Genomic DNA, 21,233 nt, shown 5'->3' on the forward strand with positions numbered 1-21,233 from the left:
CTATTCTTCCCCAGAGACCTAAAACTTCACACTACACACGTCTTTCTAATGGACTTTTGGGTCTATCGAAAAGTGGTTTTTTGCTAATTAATAGTTATGGCCCAGCAAAAGTTTTTCACTTTGAACTGTCAGAAACTACACTATATGCAAATTTCCATCAGCAGTTTTCTTAACATTTCTCGCCGTTTTCTTAAACCTCTCTCATCGCAACGCCGCACATGAATAAAATTGGCCAACGCGTTGTAAATTGAATTTGTTCCACATGGCAGCCAATGCCAACCATTTTGGTTGGCAACTTGCCTTTGCCGCCGCATGTGGCATAATTACAGGCATTGGAACTTACTTCATTTATAGTTTACGCCAAGTCAATTAAACTCATTTCAAAGTGAGCTGAAGTATTTGCCCCTCTGCTGCGGCTTTTGCAGCCAAACAACTCTTTGTGCGTTTGACAAGTCTCAAGTGTAAAAGCATATGAAAGAAAATCGAATGAAATTTCGAAAAAAGGCTTATACTCAAATAGAGGGTATTATAATTTAGCCACGAAATGTGTAACGCCTAGATGGAGACATCTCTGAACCCATAAAGTATATATATTCGTGATCAGCAACAACAGCCAAGTTTATATAGCCATGGCGGTCTGTCCGTCTGTCAGTTTCTAAGCGAACTAGTCTTTTAATATTAAAGTTTTCTTCTTAAAGCCTTGCATAGTACCCTCTATCTATTGCAGGCAGTATATATGTATGTCGGAACCGGCCGGATCGGACCACTATATCATATAGCTGCCAAAGGAATTCAAAAAGTAGGTTCTTGTATGGAAAACTTCTTTGTTTATCAAGATACCTTGACCCATTCCAGCATTTACTATTTAAACTATGCTGTTTACATATTAGCCAAATCGTGTAAAAATCCTACTACTATATTATGCAGTTTTTGCATGCCGAGCTTTTCTGTTTTTCAAGATATGGTTATCAAACTTAGCATTTGCAAGCATCACAATTCTCACATATTAAATACAAGCGTATTAAATCTTCGGCTATATGTACTTTCTCGATTTGTTTTTTGTTTTAACATTTCAACCCCCTTTTGTGGCTTTGTTTCGACATTCACATACGAAAATTGTTACTTTGTGCACAACGTTTTTTTCACGTCCATAAAAGCTTGGCAAAACCCGTCCAAAAAAAAAATAGAGTAGAAAAAAACCATAACATTCATAATGATGACACACTTACCACATAAACCACACACACAAACACACACGCGCACAAACACACAACAACCACGGACAACCCACAACAAACTACGTGCTGGAAACAGTTGGGGAAATGGTACCCAAAGGGTTGGCCAAAGGCTTGCGCCAAAATGGCCACTAAAATGCACGCTAATGAGTTTCAATTACGGTCTGAACTGTGCGACGGCGAGCGGTACGAAGTACCAGGGTAGGCACTTCTAAGCATTTTTTATTGATGGGCGACGACGACGTTTCCAGTCGCTTCTGTTGTCAATTTGCGTAAATTTTTCGCCGCCACTTTGATTGAAACTAAACGATGCCCTGAGAACGTATCCGTTTAGTGGAACGCCTCGGTGCATGGGTGGGTGGCCGGCAGGGTTGGGGATTCGGGCTTGATTTTAATTAAATTCCCGTGCCCACAAAATGGGCCTGCTGCAGCTGAGGCCAGTGTCAACGTGGCTTCGAACTCGTCACTTGTCGTTTTGATTTGGTTTTTTAACTCGTAAACTTTTATGATTACAAGCGTTGCCACTTTGTGTGTGTGTGTGTGTGTGTATGTGTGAAGTGCTGCCACATGTTACAAAGCGCCCATCTAAATGGTTATGGTGCCGTGCAGTTTAAATAATTAATGTTAGAGTGTAGAGTGGTCGCAGCGCCCGTGCCACAATTCCAGTTGCGGCTACCAACTCTAGAGGGCGCCACCAAATTTAATAAAAATGCCGAGCTAAAAAGTTGCCTGGCCAGTCAAATAAAAAATGCCAGAAACTTGCAGACGTTCTCGAATCGACTGCATTTCAATTCCCAAACGATTATAAACTATAGGGCGAGAGTTGCCAGACCGTTTGCAAATTTAATTTACAACTTACACAAAAGAAAAACCGCAACAACAACAACAGCAAGAACTAAGCAGCATGCACAAATGAGCGACTATTGCATGCTCTGGGAAAAGTTTGATAGTATAAACAAATATTAAATATTAATATTGTTAACAATTATTAAGTTGAACTGAAAAGGACGGCTATCGAAGAATGCACTTTTGTGCTTGCAGTTTTGCAGATATGTGAGGGCTAAAGTAGAGCTGGAGATGGCAGAGTTTGATGGAGATAGCTTGAAAAACTGAAAATGTTGCTATACAAAGTCCAATTCTTAGTCAATGTTTCCTATAGAACTATATGATATAGTAGACAAGATTTGATACATGTATAATGTGCATTATCTAATTCACAAATGTTTTTTTTGGAAAAGGTATCTTGATAAACAATAAAGTTTTCCATACAAGAACCTATATTTCCACCAATCGTTCCAATGGCAGCTATATGATAAAGTGAACTGATATTGATAAGTTTTGAACATATATTGGGAGCATATGGAAACTAAAGTAAAGTACTTGACCGTCGACAAATCGTTCCTGTGGCAGCTAATTGACATTGTGCTCCGTTGTTAGTAAGATATTGCATATATAAAGCATAGGATTATAAATGCCAATCTTCAAGTTGATAGACTAGACAGTTTTTTGCGCACCATAGCTTCTCTCAGTGCGAATATACCCTGTATTACAAGCAAATTACAGGGCATATAACAACACAACAAGCTAACAAGTGCCACAAAGGCATCCTGCAGCACTTTGGCCAAACTTTTTACTTTGTTAAACACCAGCTCGGAATTGTGCTCGAACTTTTGCACTTGGACACCTCAGAGTTCAGAACCTAAAGCTGCCCGTGTTGTTGTTGTTGTTATTGTTGCTGTTGCAGGTTGTAACCGTTGTAATCGTGGGCTGACCCATCTGCATGGAGCTGCCCCCAGTACCAAATTAGCTGCACAGTGTGCACACCAAATTATGTTTATTATTACTTTGGCACGCAATTTGGGCTGAGCTCTTGGGCTGCTAAGCTTCCATTTCCCTCTCGAGCTGCTGTTGCAGTCGGAACTATGCAGCGCAGAACTTGAAATTTAAATTAATAAGCCAAGGTCCACAATGCACAAACTACATGACGCGGCGCCTCGATGAGCCTCGTTAAGCGTCTGGCCGTCTGGAGTTTGCTACACTTTTGGCCAAGTTCATGAACATAGAAACAGAAACTGTTTGGAGCATCATCGTCTTTGGCTCACACTAAATTGCACTTTAATTGCACTTTAGGAGCGCCAGCCAAAAAGCTAAAAACTTTTCTGTCCGTGTCCCCGGGCAAGTTTTCAGTTGTGAAAGACAGTGCTGTGAGACAGGAAATTGGTAATCATCATAAATAAGTGATTAAAATTAATTAAATTCATTCTTTTTTGTTTGTGTTTTTTTTTTTGACAAAGTTTTTGCTTTTCTAGAGATTGCCCTTGAGAAAAATAAGTGCTTAAAAATAGATCAGAAAATATATCTCAATTATCGAATGGCATATGTTCGGTAAAGAAAGCTGTTCGTAACCGTAATCTAGTCTTTCACCCAATTGTAAGTTTTGTCAAGATATTACTTTGTCTGAAATGAATCCTTTCATTTTATAACTATACCAAGGTTCAGGGTATCTCTTAGTCGGGCAATCCCGACTAGACCACTCTTGTCTTATATCTACATATATATATATGTATAATAAAGTACACGTTTCTTGAGCGTACACTGCCATTTTCAACATAACAAGCTGTTCCTAACCAACATCTAGTTCCACATAAAAAATGAGCATCTGGGCCAAGCTTAAACAAGATAGGCTTATAATTTTGTGCACATTTTCGAAATTTCACAATACACGTTAATAAATGTAGACAATAAAACAAATTTTTACTCTTTAAATTTATATTCAAGAATACACCCACTATCTCATAATTAGGCAACATACACTAATATCTGACGAAATGGTCAATATTAGCTGAGTTCTACTTTGGATAGCTCCAATTTTAATTCCATAGCCTCCACATTGTTCCCGTTGTGCTGCAGCCCGCGTAGCCACTTGACATAGTCGGCGGGTATGCCCGTCTCTTCGGCGCCCTTGACCAACACCTTGAGATATGTGTGAGAGGGTTGGCGATTGTGGGGTACATCAACGGCAGACTGTTCGTGAACTATTGTCTCTGGCTGTTTGCTTAGGTGGTAGGCGCGACACATGACTTCCTCTTTGTCGCTCAGCGAGTGAACGGGCACACTGATGGGTATATAGATGCCAGCAGAAACTCCCTCCTGACTATGGTGTATGGGAAATAGTTAAGTTTTAGTATCGTACAAAGATTGACCTTGTGTTTAGCGCGTACTCATCCAAATCCTTCAGGTTGCACATATCAATCTCCCAAATTGCGCCAAATACCTGAGCGCCGGGCGTGGGCACAATCGTTGCGGGCGCTCCAAGCCAGCTGTTGGAACCGACGCCATGAAAGTCCAGGCGATAGTTCTACGAGTTCGATATGATTATTCATTATTAATCGAATAAATTTCCATGTACTCTCACCTCCAGTTTGCCGGCTCCGATGCGCCGCGCCGTCGGGTTCTGTATGTGGATGCGACGGGCCAGCATGTTGCTGCCAAAGCCAAAATAATAGAATTTATTGGCCATTTGCCGGCTGAGCGTTGCCAACGCAAAAGCTAGCTGAAGTCGAGATTTGTGTGCGTGTATCTATAAAGAGTTTCGAATGTGTCAATTATGTGTATGTCAAAAAATGTTATCAACTCTGAATCAATCATATAAAATATGGATTGTTGTGAATAAATAGAATATGTAGAACAATAACGTTCTTTTTTGCGATCAATCCCGCTTATAAGAGCCGTACAGTATATTAGATAAAAATAGCTCGCATAGAAACAGACAGGCAATACGGTTCAAGAATATGTATACCCTATAGGCTCGGAGTTGTCTTCTTATGCATTACAAATAGCATTATACAATTTGATACCCTCTAAAAGGTTTCAGAGCCGTTGGAAAATATGGTTTTGCAGTCGCTGGTGAACACAATTGAACTGCTCGCAAGCAGTGTAAATTCAAGCAGCTTTCGGGGTGTGTTCTTGGCTAAATGTGGATTGTTGAACAATTAATAAATACATTTAAAGGCATACAAATATTTATTCTTAAAGAAAAGAAAAAAGGCCGTTTAAAAAATGTAATTTACTATTAAAGTTTAGCAATATATTGTTATAGACTTCAATTTCATCTAAATTAAATTCAGAATTTACAACTGCAATTTGCGGAAAGCTTTTTCCACGTCAGAGCTTTTAAATTGAATGTTAAACAAACAGCTGACATTTACGAGCGCTAAATGTGTTATTGCATTTTAAATAAAACTTACGTGCTGCTCGATATTTTGTTGTAAATATCAATAGAATGCGTATTTTTCAGATACGTTTTGAGTTTTTATTAATAGTTACATATAAACTATACACGTCACTTTAGAAATTGTAATCTTTGTTTACACGTCGTAGCTGGCACAGCTGACAGCATGCTACTGAGTTTGACAATAAGAGAGCAAAACCACCGCCATAGTTTTTAGCACTGCACAACAAAACAACTGTACCAAAATGTAATATATATATATTTTTCAAGTTGTTTTTTCAATAATTAACTCAGACAAAATACAACTAATTTATATAAATAAAGACCGTTAAGAAAAATCTTAGATGGCAAACTAAATTTCGATGAATTATATTCTGTCTATGTTACTTAATCTTATTATATAAAATTAACAGCTGTTCATTTACGTAGAAGCCTAAGCTTTAGATTTTGTAGGTTTGAAAATCTGCTACGTGAAAACTAAGCTTTAGCTATTGGGGGTTTGAAAATCGACTACGAATTGGGAACAGTTGCTTTCGAAAAGTTGCGTTGCCATTCTTCATTGTCCACAACACAATAAGTAATTTTCAATCGTTGGCTTGAAACTCGGCTAATTTTAAAGAACAGTTAAAGTAAAAAGTAGAACAGACGACAACCCATTATAAAATACTTAACACCCTTTGCCATTCGTTTTAGATCTTTACGTTGAGTTGGCATTTTTTATTTACAAGTCCACGGATTGTACCTGAAGAGCCTGCTCCAGCTTTTTAACCGTTTTTCTATTGTGTTTAATGCTTCTCAAAAATTTGATATAACTCTCCGGAATACCGCTTTCAATGGCACCTTTGACAAGTACCTGTAGATACGTTTTAGAGGGCTGTCGATCCTCGGGCACCATATTTGGCGCAAAGGCATGCACATTGTTCTCAGGCTGATGCACTAGTACATAAGCCCTCGCGGGAATCTCAGTGTCCGTGTCATTGCCGTGCAGCTTAACATGCACGGTGATGGGTCTGTAAAGTTGCAGGTGAACACCTTCCTGGCTGTAGAGAATACGTAATAGAAAAATGCATTCAATACAATTTTCAGCTGTGTTTCTTGCTCGCTTACTTGTCTATGTCCGCCAAGTTAATCACATCTATTTCCCAAAGCGTGCCCCAGAGAATAGAACCCTCCGTCGGCACAATGGTAGCCACAGCCCCGTCCCACCTGTCAAAGGGCAGCGTTGCAAAATCCAAGCGGTAATTTTCAAGCGTAACGGGACCCACGATTTCAGCAGTGGGGTTTTGAATGTGAATGCGTTGCGCCAACATATTGCTTCCAAAGGCAAAGTAATAGAATCTACTATTATGCACCTCGGGCAGCGATTGATTCAAGTTTAAGCTCGCTCCGCAGCCAGTTCGCGCAGCACCCAGCAAAAAGATCAACGCAATAAATATATTCATTTTTTTTTTTCAAAAATACGTATAAATAAATGTTTTATTTTGTTGTGCTGATTGTGCACAACCTTCTCAAAGACTACTCAAAACTCAACTGAGCTTTGAAAGATTTTGTTAATTAAGGTGTAAGCCCCGCTCGTTATCTGCGATATTGGGCACAAATATGGGGCATTATAGCTAAGATGTGCGCTTTGAAAACTTTTTGCAAAGCTCGGCAAATTCTATTAAATATGTATTGTATCGTAAATTATCTAATACACTTTAAATCGTAAACAAAACCAATAAATTCTAATAACTTTTTGCGTTTAATTTACAAAAACAATGATTGTCATGAACCGTACAAGGCATAAATCAAATTGCCAAATAATAGGGTATTATATGAACATAATATTGAAATATAATATTTTCATGAGTTGCGCAGATGAAAATTAATAAATATTATAAATATAAAAACGGGCACTCTGTATAGAAAAAAGGTAATTTTATTTTTCATTCAGAGTGGAATGCTTTAAAATGCACATAATAATATTCAGTCTGAATTCCGCAAAAGATCAGATAACCAAGTCTTTTATATTCTGTATTGCGCATTTACTGACAGCTAATATGACTGTTAAATATATGTGCTTACAGCTCTCTAACGTATTACAAAATACATAATTTGCTAAAAGCGAATCTCTGCTCAATTATTTATTTCCATGGCGAACGGAAAAGTTGCAATTTGTTCTATTAATTTTAATGGCCAGCGTTTGGCCTTTTTTACTTTCCAATTCTTTTTCAATTATAATTTATGGACATTTGGCTTTATTTTGCCAAACGAATTGCCCGTTAAATTTTTTGTGTTTGTGTTTCTTTTTTGCAATTAATTTGCTATTTATAGATTAATAATATACAAATGCGCCATAAATGTGCTTTAATTATGAAGCATTGTGTCTTAATTAGAAATAATTCAAAGATGTCAAGTTAAGAGCTTAAGGTTGTATTACAATTAACATCTCTCATAGCTGTCATTGTATTGTTTGTCATGCACAACCCATTCAATGCCAAAGAGCTCTGGTTTATGGAGCGTCAAAGCTATTCGACCATCGACAATTATTTTGACAGTTATTCGGGCTCAGCTATGCTCCATGCAGCTGGCACAACAAGTGCGCCAAATTGCTGTGACCACAAACACTTCCCCTTCGCTCGGCCCGGCCCCGCCGCGCCCTATTACTTTCTCGCACTGAACCATGCTTCTGCCATGTGCAATAACCAAGCGACCCGCCAATACAAACAAAACATAAATTGTAACGAGCATGTCAAGCGAGAGCATTGACGAAGGCGACGTTAACTACCGGCGCGCCGCTGACGCCGACGCTCTGACGTCTGCCGACTGCGACGTGCGACATCATTACATAATTGACTTCATGATGTTTTGCTATCTTGCAGTTTATCACTGTGTTGTCAGTGATGGCCATAATGATAGCGACATGCAGCTGACTGGCTGCCTGCACAAACGTAGCTAATAATAATGTTGTTGTCCTTGTTGTTGTTGTTGTTGTTATTGCCGTTGCCACAGCTATCAGTTGGCATGTTTAGGGAGCTGGCAAAACATTCATCTATCAATTGAAGTGTCATCCCAGCCGTATGCAGCTGCTGGGCATGCATAGCGTATGCGTAATTATTTCTAACTTGACCGCACAATATGCGTGTGGGCTTAACAATTGAAGTGCATTTAAGCTAACATTTCTGACCTGACCCTGCCAGCATTCCATGTGAATTAATTATCTTAAGCTCAGCGAACCCTTTTCAAAGCGCGCCCAATTAGACGGCATTTGAGTGCGTGCAAATTTATGCATAACTGATTAAGTGAAATGTGCTGAGGAATAAAATTTCAATAATTTGTTCGTTGTACCTTGTAGAAGTGTGTGGTTATATGTGGCGTTGATTGCCGGCACTCAACATCAGCACAAGTTGCCCTTTATTCATTCAACTCCTGCCGCTGCCTCAACTTATCAGCATAATTTACAGCATTTTTCTGCGTTAAGCCTGAAAACATATTTTTCTGCTGAGCGCAAATTTTTTGCATGCAAATATTTGTCAGTCAGACACGCGTCAACCTGACGTACTTTTCTTGTGAGAAAAGCTTGGCAGTTGAATTGCCAAAGTTGGCACAAACTCTCAGACACACGCGCACACACACACACTCATACACCCAACACACACGCACGTACATCCTGCGGCACGCCCCTTGCCTTGGCGCGTTGTCAGCACAAATCAAACATCCCGACTTTATCAGGCCAACTGAGAACTTTGTTTATATTTGCAATGCTTAAATTGATTACGATACTCTCTCAAGACTTTATAATTATACGCTATTTACGAAGAAGTCCACCAGCTAGCTCATAGCCCACGCTACTTGCAATTGAATTCCATTTCCATTTAGCATATGGCTTATACTTGAATTTAAACTTATATAAAATTTTGCTATGAAGCTTTTCAATAGCTAACTTTTACAAATGAATCGACATTTTGTGCTTTGAAAGGGTATCGCATGGTGGTATTTGATTTTTATTTGCCGAAAAACAGAAATTTAATCCGTTTACTTGGGAAATTTCCAGTGGATTGTGGATTTTTGGTTTTTGTGGCTCAATCATGTTAATGGCAGTATCGTGTTAGGCCTTGTTGAAAATCTCATAGATACATTTTATGCTTGCACAGACGCGCACACACACACATTCACTAATATCTTTCACATAGTTAGTCTGATTTAAAGATTTAGCGAGCTTAAAAAAGTTTTACAAATTTGTGCAAAAATTCAAATATTTGCATTAAATATACATTATTTTTGTTGGCTGTGCATTTGAGTAAATTAATTGGTTCACGCTTTGCTAACTATTCAGTTTACCGTTAATTCATTTCAATATATGTGTGCGGCAAAGCAAATATGATTTATTTTAAATTAATTTAATCATATGTAAATACGCGTGTAACCTTTATATAATTGCTTAATCTGAAACTCAATTAAAGTTATATTATATTCATAAAAATCATTTGTCGAAAATGATAACAATTACGAAAAATAATCTATACTATAATAGCACTCCACGCTTAACTATCACTCTTTTAGCGTGATCAAAGCAGTAGAAGAATGCATACTCAGTGTGTAGTTGAATCTAAAATGTGTCTCATATAATCAATTTCTTGGGCTTGCACGAGTTTGATGCGTGAAAGTTTTGAAAATGAGCGCGACAGTCAGACAGCTGAGCTGTAGATACTTTTCGACAAGCATCTACCAGAAGCTAAAGTTAAACGAGTATCTGTGTAACTCAAATGGGAAGATGCGCGCAGAAGCGTAAAATCCATTTATCATTCGGCTGCGATGTATGTGTGTATATGTGTGTGTGTGGGTATGTTGGGGGCGACAGGCGAAAAGCTGCCAAAGACACTTGATAATATTTACATGCTCAAAAACTATCACTAACAAATGTAGTCAGGTGCGAAGGGGGTAGAATACAACGCCATCGCGACATATTAAAAATTGTTAGACGAGATACATATGTATATAGAATCAATGTGAGCCCTGTATTCAACAAAGCATGATAAAAGCATGCTTAAGGAAGGAAACATTTCATGATGTTGCACATTACGAGCGAATGTGGGAATATTGATTAAAATTCGTTAAGATCAGGGCTGCAAAACAAAAACAAAGCGAACAAGAACTGATTCGAACCCTGGACGCAGTTCATAAATTTTAATATAACATACTTTTAAGAATTTTATTAAATAATTCAGTATTTGCTTGTCCGGGTTGGCTTATAGAAAAATGTGGGATGCGAAACGAAGCGATTCTAAACCGATATGCCCTTGGTTGAAAATACTTTTGTTTTTCTGGTGATTAACGATAAACATGAGCAATATTTTCGTACAACAAACCGAAAACTCCTGCTGTGACATGCATTATACATTTATGTACAAATGTCTATGTGCGTATTCATCTAAGTATGTTGATGTAGATTTAAGGATGTATTTTGTGGATGCCTCGCTGCTCGCTTTGTTTGCATTGACTGCCGATGACTGTGATCATTTGTGTGCTCATGTGTGCGTGAAACTCTGCGCAGATAGGAACGACAATGGCAACGGGATGACACAGCCCCGAGGGTGGGAATGACGATAAGGTATAGCGTAATATACAGTGTTCTATGACGACAATGTGGGCGGGTTCGTTAGGACATGGCAGCATTCGGAGGTATATGAATATTCATTGGATTGGCTTGCAGCAGTCGACTGCTGGGACTCGGAACAGTCGGTGTCCGTGCAAAGGATTTTGCAAGGCTGCCGATACTCAAGTTGTTCAAATTGCATTTAATTGGGTATCGAATGATGTGCAGCAAGTGTAGCACTAAATTCAATCAATTACGTTACAATTGACAACTTAATTGTGTACACTTTTGCATCGGCAGCATATGCGACTTCTTTTTATAGAAATAAACTTAGCTACAGCAAAGTGCCCCAACAGCATTATGAGTGCTTTATTAAAAATGTAGACACAATTTCGAAGCACCATAATATTCATTATGCTGCGGTAGTTGGTAAAGTCAACTGTTAAGCCCTCTTTTCTTTTCTTGTCGCCACCCGCATTGCAAATTCAGGGACAAGTACAGTATGCACTAGTGCAAACACCCTGAAAGTTGTCTGCATAATGGTTACTGCATATGTGCCAGCACTTCGGGCTGCAGTGCAAATATTGCGGCTGCTGCAATGTTAATAAGTCATATAAAAACTTGAGCCAAAATGCAGCGGCTTGTAATTAATTAACAAATGGCTGAACTAGCGAAGTTGCGCTTACACAAGAGATACCAGAATTTAAATTGTAATATGTAGTGGAAAATGAAAATCGTATGGGGATTTTCCGAATGCTTCATAATGAAGAGCCTTTTCCTTAGACGAAACTTTTGCTTATAACATTTTAAAGTTTTCCAATGAGACGATGTCTTACGCTGATTATTTAACATCTTAAGGTTTTGTTTGAAATTATTTTCTATACTTTAAGAGAATATACATTGGTTTTAATAAAAGCACAAAAAATCTTAAAACCAGAACCAGCCACATTATTCTTGTGTACCAATTCTTTATTTAGCGCTATATAAAATAATAGTGCGATATTGATAAAAATAATATATCAAAGCTTAAATTAAAACTTCCGAGTCCAGATATATTGATAAGCAATAAAAGTTGTAGAAAGAGTGTTAGACGTACTCATTATTCCACGTGTCAGTCAGGGGTGCGGGTAACTGCAGTAAAAGTGACTGCAATCTGCAGTCTACAGTCCTGACAAGCAACTCGATAGCTGTGTAGCTCCTGACAGAGCTGAAGCTCATCAAACTTGTTTAAAGTGCCGTAAAGTCTCAGTGAGAGTCAGAGAACAGACAAGTTGCTTGGCCTACATGAAGAAGTTGTTGGCCTCGTTTATTAAGCACTTGACTCTGACTGTAAACTCTGTTAACTTTATGAGTATATCAAATGATATGCAGAGTATCTTTAAAAGCTATCCTTAACGTACATTTATCAAGTGCGTGCTTAATCGAATAGATATGCCCATTGTATCCCTTTGCTTTGTCTTTGGCTCATGTCAGAATTTAGTTTTAGGTATCTGCCTGCTAGATATTTAATAACTTGGCTTTGAATTTCATGCCTGCCTTGTTCTTGTCTAGACCAATTAATAATATTTCGTGTCAAGTGGAATATTAGACAAAAGCGCCGAAAAATCCACAACAATAAACAAATGCCCGAGAATTTGTTTTATGTCAAAAACAAAAATAAAATACGTAAAATAAGTTGCCACGGCTACAAATGCACAGCCGAAGAATTTATACCCTATCGGATTTACTAAAGAAACATTGAAAATAGTTTCGATTTTACATTTTATTCTGGTCTTGTCGCAATTTCAGTTTCTTGAAGAAAGTTTAAAAGGAATAAGTAGCTAGACGTATAGACCATATTGACCTTATCTATACTCTAAAGCGTAACGGATAGCGTTATATACATATATCATTGCTGATAGCTTATAACACCACAACAACAATAGCTAAGAAGCAACAATGGGCAAATGATTTCAAAAGTGAGGCATTCAAAACAGCAGAGCTCAAGGCCAGGCCTTCTGCTTTGTGTCTCGGTACGGTCTGTGCCCTAAACTGAGATTAATACGCTGATTAAGGCGCAGTCAGTGCTGCGTTTTAATTAGTGGGGGGCAAGTAAATTGAGCTGTCAAGAGTGCGAATGGGGCCTTGAGCCGGGTTCAGGCGCCAGCAACTGGGATTGTCTCAGTAGTCAGGGTTAGAGGTCAGCTAAAGTGCTCCCAATTGATTTGGGCCCAGTGTTTGCATGGCATTCAAATATTCTAGTAATTAGGGGCGACATGAAATTGCGTGCAATGGCAAACAGTGCGAAACTTCATTGCCAAATAAAATGTTGGTATTATATACGGTTGAGCACAACTCAATTAGCCGCCGTGCTCCCCCTAACCCTCCTCATCTCTCTTTCACTCTGTGTGGCATTGTAAACTTGTTACTACTGTAACGGGCACGCCTATGTCGCCTATCCTTACACCGCAGGCACCTGACCAGTCGCGCAATATGCAAACGTTACACGAAACGTTTTTGGCTTAAATTAATTTATCACGTGCCAAAATAAAGCGTCAGGTTTCGCCCAGGTGCCGTAATTAATTGAATTTCAAGTGGCAGCGCCCAAAAGCTGTCTACCAAATGGCAAATCTAATATTTAACAAAATGCCGCAGTGCACATTTCGCCAGAAGATTAAATGTAAATTTTAGTTAAGTGTTAATTTTTGGCCAAATATGTAAATTTGATAGCTCCACAATATTCTGCCTTAAAATACGGCTAGTAAACCTGACTTTCTTTCTAATGCTTTAAGCCGGATTTGTGCTCTTCTGTTGGAGAGTTTTTGTATTTTAAACGAGGAAATGTATATATTATTCAATTCATTAATTCTTTAATCAATTGATTCGTTTTGAGATTCGGTTCAGTTTGAATTCGACCCGGTTTGGTTTAAAACCCGTTTGTAGCTTTATCTAATACTGCGATCTGCCCAATAGTATTAGGGTATTTTCAGCTGCCTTTGGCCAGCATTCGCACAACTTTATCATGCATACAGAGTATATTTCTAAAGAAAAGCCAAACCGCACACACACGCACACAATAAACGTATACTTAATGTTGCCCCCTTAACAGTTTCTGGTTAGGAGCAAATCCTTTGGCAGTCAGTCATTAACTGTTCTTCTGGGTAATTATGGCGCACGCCACGTAAGTCCGTGAGCTGTCAGAGGCATCGTATGGACAACAGTTGAGGGCCGAACAGTAATGAGAGCAATGAATGTAATGCCCTGTAGAATAATCAGTATTATTATCCTCACATCTAAAGTCGTAGGGAAGGATTGCAAAACTGGTTGTGTAAAAGTGTCTCCCAGATGGAAACTTGTCTACATGTCAGCCCTTCCAGTCATATCATTTGGCATCAGGCATAAAGCTTAGCTGTTAATGAACCAAAGAAAAAAACATTCCGATATGTATCTCTGCCTTTGGCTTAGTTTGCCTTTCAGCATTTTGTCGGTTGCCATACGACATATATCACAAGCCATTTAAAAGTTGAGCAACAATAAAATGTAATGCCTAATTTTAGTAGGCAACTTTTTTAATTGTCCTGCTAGCAGCTAATTTATGAATTAGCATAAGCTGCAAAAAAAAAAGGTTGCGGCATACTTTCGGGCGCCATTTTATTGCAATTTCCATTCAACATTCGCCAGTTGAATAGATGCCCTAGCCCACCTGTCATAAAACGTGCTTCGGATTGTCGAAACGAGGAAACTTTTTCGTAAGCCTCTTTAAATTTAATGAGTTAAATTTGCAAGCCCTCAAGGGTCGAGAGTGCCCAGCGACCATGTCAAAGTTTCAAAGCCGAGACCACAAAAATTGGCTTGTCTGGCAACTGTTGGGGCTTTTGAATGGAACTCTTAAATCATAGTATGTGTGTGTGTTACTGTGCGTTCTGAATATCTTTTTCTCCTGACAGTAGTTCAAAACGTATCTACTGCTGACAAATGCATACAAATCCTTCCAGGAGCATCGCATGGCATTAGTTTTCTCACATTGCATACAAATGGAAAATTTCGTAAATGTTTTTGCACAACAGTTTGAAGCCAAATTGTGGTTTGTCGAAACACACAAAGCAATCTCTCAGTCTGGTTCGTAATTTAATTGGTTTACTTGCAAGCAAACATTCAAACATTTCGGTTTGCATCTATTTTCCACTCGACTATTTATTTCAATTTTCAATTTATATATTGCAGCATTCAGTTGCAAGCTGTGCTTCAACTGCTCCTTGGCGCCGACTCCCTTACACCCTTAAGCCTCTACACTTCTCGCCCATCGCATTGGCGTCAAAAGCGGCTGCATAAATATTGCTAAGGTAAGTGGTTTTTATAGTTTTTATATCATGCAAAAAAAAAATTTACCAAATAATGGCTTATTTTGTTTCGTATAACATTTCGATTTATCGATAAATGTCCATCGTGCTTTATTTTTCTAGTTGCTTTATAGGATATTTAAATTTGATCATCTCATATTCTTCTGTTCGTATAAGTTTTTTTTTTTTGTACTTAAAAAGTCTTGATTGAAACCCGATCATCATGTAATTATTTCACTATATGCGATTTTGTTTTTGTACGATATAAAACGCACAAAACTTTTGAAGTCTCATCCAAATACCGATTAAATGCTTAGTTTAGGAGTTATAGCCATTTATATATATTTTTTTAAATTTTTTCTCCAATATATATTCAAATGGTCTAAAGAAATAAAAGTAGAGGGATACTAACGAATATAAGTCATTTTGTTAATTGAATTGTTAAACAAAGTTGATTGTTAAGCAAAGGTAATGAATTGTAATAAAAGCAAGCAATAAAACCGTAAAGCCAATTCGACAAAACTTCAATTTTAAAGTTTATGAATTGGTTATGGGTTTTGTGAAGTACTGTTGTTTTTGCAATATTTGAAATATTTATATATATTAAATATTAGACAGTTTAGCTATGATATACAAAGTCATATTTGAATTTGATGACGGGGCATTGTTTTAGGCTGGACAACCATTTTATACTCGAGTTTACACTTCAAATGTGTCCGACGCAGGCAAAGGTCTTGCAATTCATTTTGTAGCCAATTTCAAGTTGAAAAAGTCAAACAATCTGGCTGGCGCCTACAAGTCAGCCGCAGGCATTGAGTTTTCGTGCACCATGTTGATTGAACTTCAGGAAACTGCCAAGTAGTTCAGCCGAGCAGTTGATTTGAGCCTCATATCTATACAGGTTTGTGTTAAGGGGCTAATATAGAGACTGCAGCTGATTTCCTTCAGGTTATTTTGCTTTTAACACTTCAGCACCTTCCGCCACTTGGCCCTCAACCGCAGTACGCTTTTGTATTCAATTACTTTCACGTTCCATCCGCTGGCTCTTGCCTCAGCCTTCAATCAATTTCCATTTGACGTTGCCTGCTGCGGGTGAGTGTGGGGGCCTGGGCGAGTAGGTCGGCTAAGACAGCTGAGAAAAACACGGTCGCTTGCCTGTGGGTGGAGAAACTCATTATGCTGTCACCTTAATTATTATTTTGGCATTTCAAGTTACATTTAATTATGCTAAATATTTTCTTTATTCATTTAAGCGAGGGCGCAATTCCTGGGCTCCAACCTGATGCTAAGTGTGTGAGCCATGGATATCCTAAGAGGCTCTATTGTGAGGCCCTCCGTTGTGATTTCAGCTTAGCTGCCTTTTGTGCTGTCCTCTATTTAGTTGCCAGGTTACGCCCCAGTGGCGCCCAACATACCGCCCAGTTGTCGGCTCACAGCTACTGTTAGCGGTGTGTCTTGGTGCTGCAGTTTTGTATCTCAGCCAACTTACAAGCCAACAGACTGAACAACTGTGCAACTTGCTCACATTTCTTTACATTTACTTTGAGCTGTTGTTGTTGTTGTTGCTGTTGCTGTTGCTGTTGCCATTGTTATTGTTATTGTGCTGGTGTTTACTTAGCGGCTTCTTTTGTATTCGTTGTTTTAGTTGATTTTGTAACAGGAATCGGCCACATTTTTCTGAACTGCCTTTTGCTTTGATATTTGGCATTCGTGTTTGTTCTGCAACGACCCCCCCGAACAGCCCAGCCAAATAAAAAAAGCCAACCAACCAACCAACCAGTCAGGAAACCAGCCAACCAACCAACAAACCAACCCAACTAACCAACGAGGCGTTGCTTTAATTGAGTTCACAATAAACTTTGTTGCTGGTTCGCTTTTGGTCTGTACGATTAAATAAACATTTACACTCGATTTAAATGGACGGACAATTGTGTAACTACATATTTGGGAATTTGTTATTTAAAGAGACGGTTTCATGGTAAACTGCACTTAGTGGGCATTAAAGTTGAATGATCCGAAGTAAAAGTAACTTGATATTAAAATTGCTTAGTACTTGGCGCCATTGTTCCGCCAGATTCAAATCTATTGTTGAAATTTAAATCTATTTGCCTATTGCTGATTTAATTAAGTCGATAATAATTATTTCGTTTTAAATTATTTACCAAAATGTTGTTACCCTATATTTGTGTATATTAGAAAGGGCTGCATTCGCAAACCTGGATTTCATTTAAATTTTAATACTAACAAAATGTCTTGTTATTTGATCGGATATATGAAGATTGAAAAAAAATATAAAAGCACCGATATAATTTAATATTTAATTACTCTTATACTAATATCCCCTAAACATAGTGGATAAAATTTGTACAAATTTGTTGTGCAAATATATGTAACAGGCAGAAGGAAGCATCTTCGACCCCATAATACATATCTAGTCATGCCCGACTGCCTGTTCGTCGAAGTGCTCTTGACTAGAGCACTATTGTTTTTAAATTAATTTTTTAATTTTTCTCGAAGTCCCTCAAAAATTTTAATACAATAAAAAAAAAAGATGCTTATTGTCTTCTACAAATTATGCGTGTTCTAAGTAAAAGTTATAAACCGTTTTCATAAAGATTGTCCTATATATTATTTATAGCATGTGTACAGGGTATTTTGTTGAATTTATTTATCTCTCTCACTCACCCACTTTAATTTGTTGGTTTATGAACAAACTGAAGCACGTCCTGTTTGAATTGCAGTCGTTAACGTTTGTTTTTGTGCTAACATTATCACACTTATAACATTATTGTGTACGAGAGTGTTTAGTTCTGTATCGCACGACGAACAATAATTTCCACACTTAATTACCTTTAAATTAAACATCACAAGCTCACATAAAAACTACACTTTCATGTTTGACCCGTACTTCTTGTATTTTCTACGATATAAGATCATCTCATCTGTTGTTAAGCAAATTAACAGCATTTATCTTTGAACTTTAATCCTGAGAGCAAGAGAAAAACAAAAAAGGCTGATATATCGTCTATTTCTTCCACAATTTTGGTTATATTTTATTTTATTTTTTCCATGAAATAAAGACTAGGAAATGCCCTAGAATTTTGAGAAAATGGAGAAAATATGCAAAAATAATTGTTTTTACAAAATTTACTCGCAAATTATAAATAACGATTGCGTGTTGAGCTCAACCTAATAGAAAGTATAAGCTACTGAGTAATTGCGCTAAAACATGCGCTTCTTCGGTCGGTTCATATGGAAAACATATCGATAAAGTTATATCGAAGACAAACAAAAATGTTAACATTATGGTAGGTCAAGCGGAAATATCACTTAGAAGCAACACGACAGCGCAAATCCCCTCAAAATCGACAAGAAAAAGAAAAAGAATGCTACCCAAACTGGGTGACTGACAGACTGGCAGATTGGCAGATTGGCGAACTGGCTTAGAAAAAGGCGAGAGAATGTGTCAATAATGACTAATGGCCGAGTCGGAAAGCGTATACCGTGTTGTTGTCCAAGGCCCATTCGTTTATTGTTGGCGTGTTGGCTCCTCTTACGGCTTGTGTATATCGTCTTTTGGCATTTTTATTTATTTTTGCATATTTTCTGTTTTGGGGTGTTTTTTGCTACTCATGATGTTGAAATGATTGGGGCCTATTCCTTTTTTTTTGTTTGATATACACATGCTAAGGTCCCATTTGGTTTTCGATTTTAATTTCAAATGCTGACGAAACTTTTTAGCTCTACTTTGAGCTGCGATTCACGGCTTATTCGCTGGGATTTCAAATGAGTTTCGCAAATTGTAACACGAAGAAAAAGTTTACTTTTATAACAAACAAACACACACACGCACACCCACAGAGTAGCAAAAGTTTTAATTAATTTAAGCTTGTTTAATTTACTTCCAAAACACGAAAACCCGGTGACGCAACATGCTCATAAATCTGAAAATAAAATGTAAAAATTTCAATCAACAGTTTTTAAATCAAATGCGAAAACGTGCCTAAAACGAGATGTAAGCAAATTCGAGAATCCAACTAGTTGGGCAATAACAAATGTAGAAAGTACTTGCGTTTCCTCGGAATCGCCAATCGATAAATAATTTATAGCACCCAAATGCGCTTCATTATAAAGACTTCTATAATTTGTCTGCACAAAACAAAAATAAAACCTGACCAAGTGAAACCACTTAAATGTCATGAAATTGAAGCTCATTACAAGTACCAAAACAGAAACTGATGTGGGCAGTACTTTTATACCCTTGCAAAGGGTATTACCATTTTTTCCAGAAGTGTTGAAACATTCACATACTTATTTTCGACACGTAAAGCAAATGCATGTATAAATATGCAAAGTACGTCTAGACAGAATTTGTCCCAGATCCCAATTAAGCTAAATAAGCATGTATTTGCAGTTGGGCACAGAGTATCTGCTAGTCTGACACACTCTTATTTTTTTGTATAAAAAACCTCTCAAAGAAAACACGTTCCACATTCCATGGGGTCTGCGTCAAGTTGCACGCCCGAAATGACAAATCTTTGTGGTTCCGGGCCCGACACAATTATGGTCAGCAAATAAAATGCCCATCAGCCGAGGAGCTCAAGACCAGAAAGCAAAAGGCATAAAAAGCACACAGAGCCAAATGGAGCCTGCCACATTTGTAGGCCAGTATAAATAGCTACGGCCACACAAACAATGGCAAAACAGGAGGAGAACAAAACAAACTCAAATTACACACAGGAGCGCTGAAGTGTTGGGTGCCCAAAGGGCACCCCCTCAAAGTAGGCTACCGATGTGCCCCAAATTGTTGTCATTGTTGTGTATACGCCTAGGTGTGCAGCTTCTGTACACTGTGCGTGCGTGTATGCTTGTATGTGTATGTTTGTGTGTCTGCATATTTGTGTGTACGAGCGTGTGGTCTATGTAATTAATGTTTTCCACTTCTCTTGGTGCTTGGTGATTGCTCCTGAACTGGCTTCTGCTCGTGCCTGTAGAAATTTTAGTCGGCCAGCAAGCAAGTGTGAGAGCGTAAAGTTTACGCAAACAGGAAATTGTTATCGCTTTGACGCCTTAAAAAAACCTTCAATATACAAAACAAAAAAATGGCAGCAGTTAGACTATATGATACCCTAGCTGGGACATAAACTAAATTAATTTAACGCCTGCGGTCTCGTACATGAAATTGCAAAATTATTGTGCAATTAATTTGATATTTTATTGAAGAAGAGAGAAAAAGGGAGAGGCCTAAGCTAATTATATCTACTTATTGATGGGTTGTATACCCTTAGCAGTATTAAAACAGGATACAGACTGAGCGAAAGAGAAACTGAAAATAAGTGTCAGCATGGGCTTGCGGAATATTAAAGAGCTGACCAAATTTGTTCCCCGTGCCAATGGGTCAATGACATGCTGATGTCCTCTCGTGTATGTGTGGGTGTCTGTGCGTGCGTGTGTGGGTAATTAAGATGCTATCGCAATGCGTTGAAATTTCAGGCCAAGATTTTGGTAGCCGTTTGTCTTTTCGGCTTTCATTTGTGGGCCAAATGGCTTTAAGCGACGCACTTTGCCTTTAATCAGCTGCAATTTTTATGTTTTCTGCCATTTCTTTCAATCAACTCCATTGACGGCCACTTTGAGTGTACTTGAGATATGGCAGCAGGTCTGGGCGCGTCTAATTTACGCCTGCAATTTGTAGAGCGTTTCACGCACTTCACGTAATTGATGACTGCTCGGGCACAGTACAAGTACAATGTGGGCGTATTTGGCCGTGCCCACTGGCCAGTCAGTAATTTACTTCGTACTCCCGGACATCGTTCTGGCCAGCTTCGCAGGGCGCTTTTGTTAGGTGCTGCCCAAAAGCATGACTTAAACCA

At 38.3% G+C, this 21,233-nt stretch overlaps 3 protein-coding genes across 3 annotated transcripts in view; 1 reads left to right on the forward strand and 2 right to left on the reverse strand.

Annotated features, from left to right (window-relative positions):
• Window positions 1-3,986: 3,986 nt before the first annotated feature.
• On the reverse strand, window positions 3,987-5,591 carry LOC115767756 (gamma-glutamylcyclotransferase-like). The gene is made up of 4 exons (XM_030712078.1): window positions 5,483-5,591; window positions 4,651-4,815; window positions 4,457-4,593; window positions 3,987-4,389 (listed from the first exon to the last, which is right to left on the reverse strand). Exons 2-4 carry the CDS (start codon window positions 4,753-4,755, stop codon window positions 4,074-4,076), a joined length of 558 nt encoding a protein of 185 aa, XP_030567938.1. The 5' UTR covers window positions 4,756-4,815; window positions 5,483-5,591; the 3' UTR covers window positions 3,987-4,073.
• A 116-nt stretch (window positions 5,592-5,707) lies between these two features.
• LOC115767748 (gamma-glutamylcyclotransferase-like) lies at window positions 5,708-6,973 on the reverse strand. The gene is made up of 2 exons (XM_030712066.1): window positions 6,574-6,973; window positions 5,708-6,506 (listed from the first exon to the last, which is right to left on the reverse strand). The coding sequence occupies exons 1-2, from the start codon at window positions 6,906-6,908 to the stop codon at window positions 6,188-6,190; spliced, it is 654 nt and encodes a 217-aa protein (XP_030567926.1). The 5' UTR covers window positions 6,909-6,973; the 3' UTR covers window positions 5,708-6,187.
• An 8,282-nt stretch (window positions 6,974-15,255) lies between these two features.
• The window catches only part of LOC115770654 (somatostatin receptor type 2), a 94,529-nt gene continuing 88,551 nt past the window's right edge, over window positions 15,256-21,233 (forward strand). Inside the window, exon 1 of the mRNA XM_030716030.1 lies at window positions 15,256-15,363. The gene's annotated coding sequence lies outside the window, so the exon portion shown is untranslated. The remainder of the gene's footprint in view (window positions 15,364-21,233) is intronic.

The sequence above is a fragment of the Drosophila novamexicana genome, unplaced genomic scaffold, assembly GCF_003285875.2.
Source record: "Drosophila novamexicana strain 15010-1031.04,08,12 unplaced genomic scaffold, DnovRS2.1 tig00000009-arrow-pilon, whole genome shotgun sequence".
In the NCBI taxonomy this organism is placed as follows: Eukaryota; Metazoa; Arthropoda; class Insecta; order Diptera; family Drosophilidae; genus Drosophila; species Drosophila novamexicana.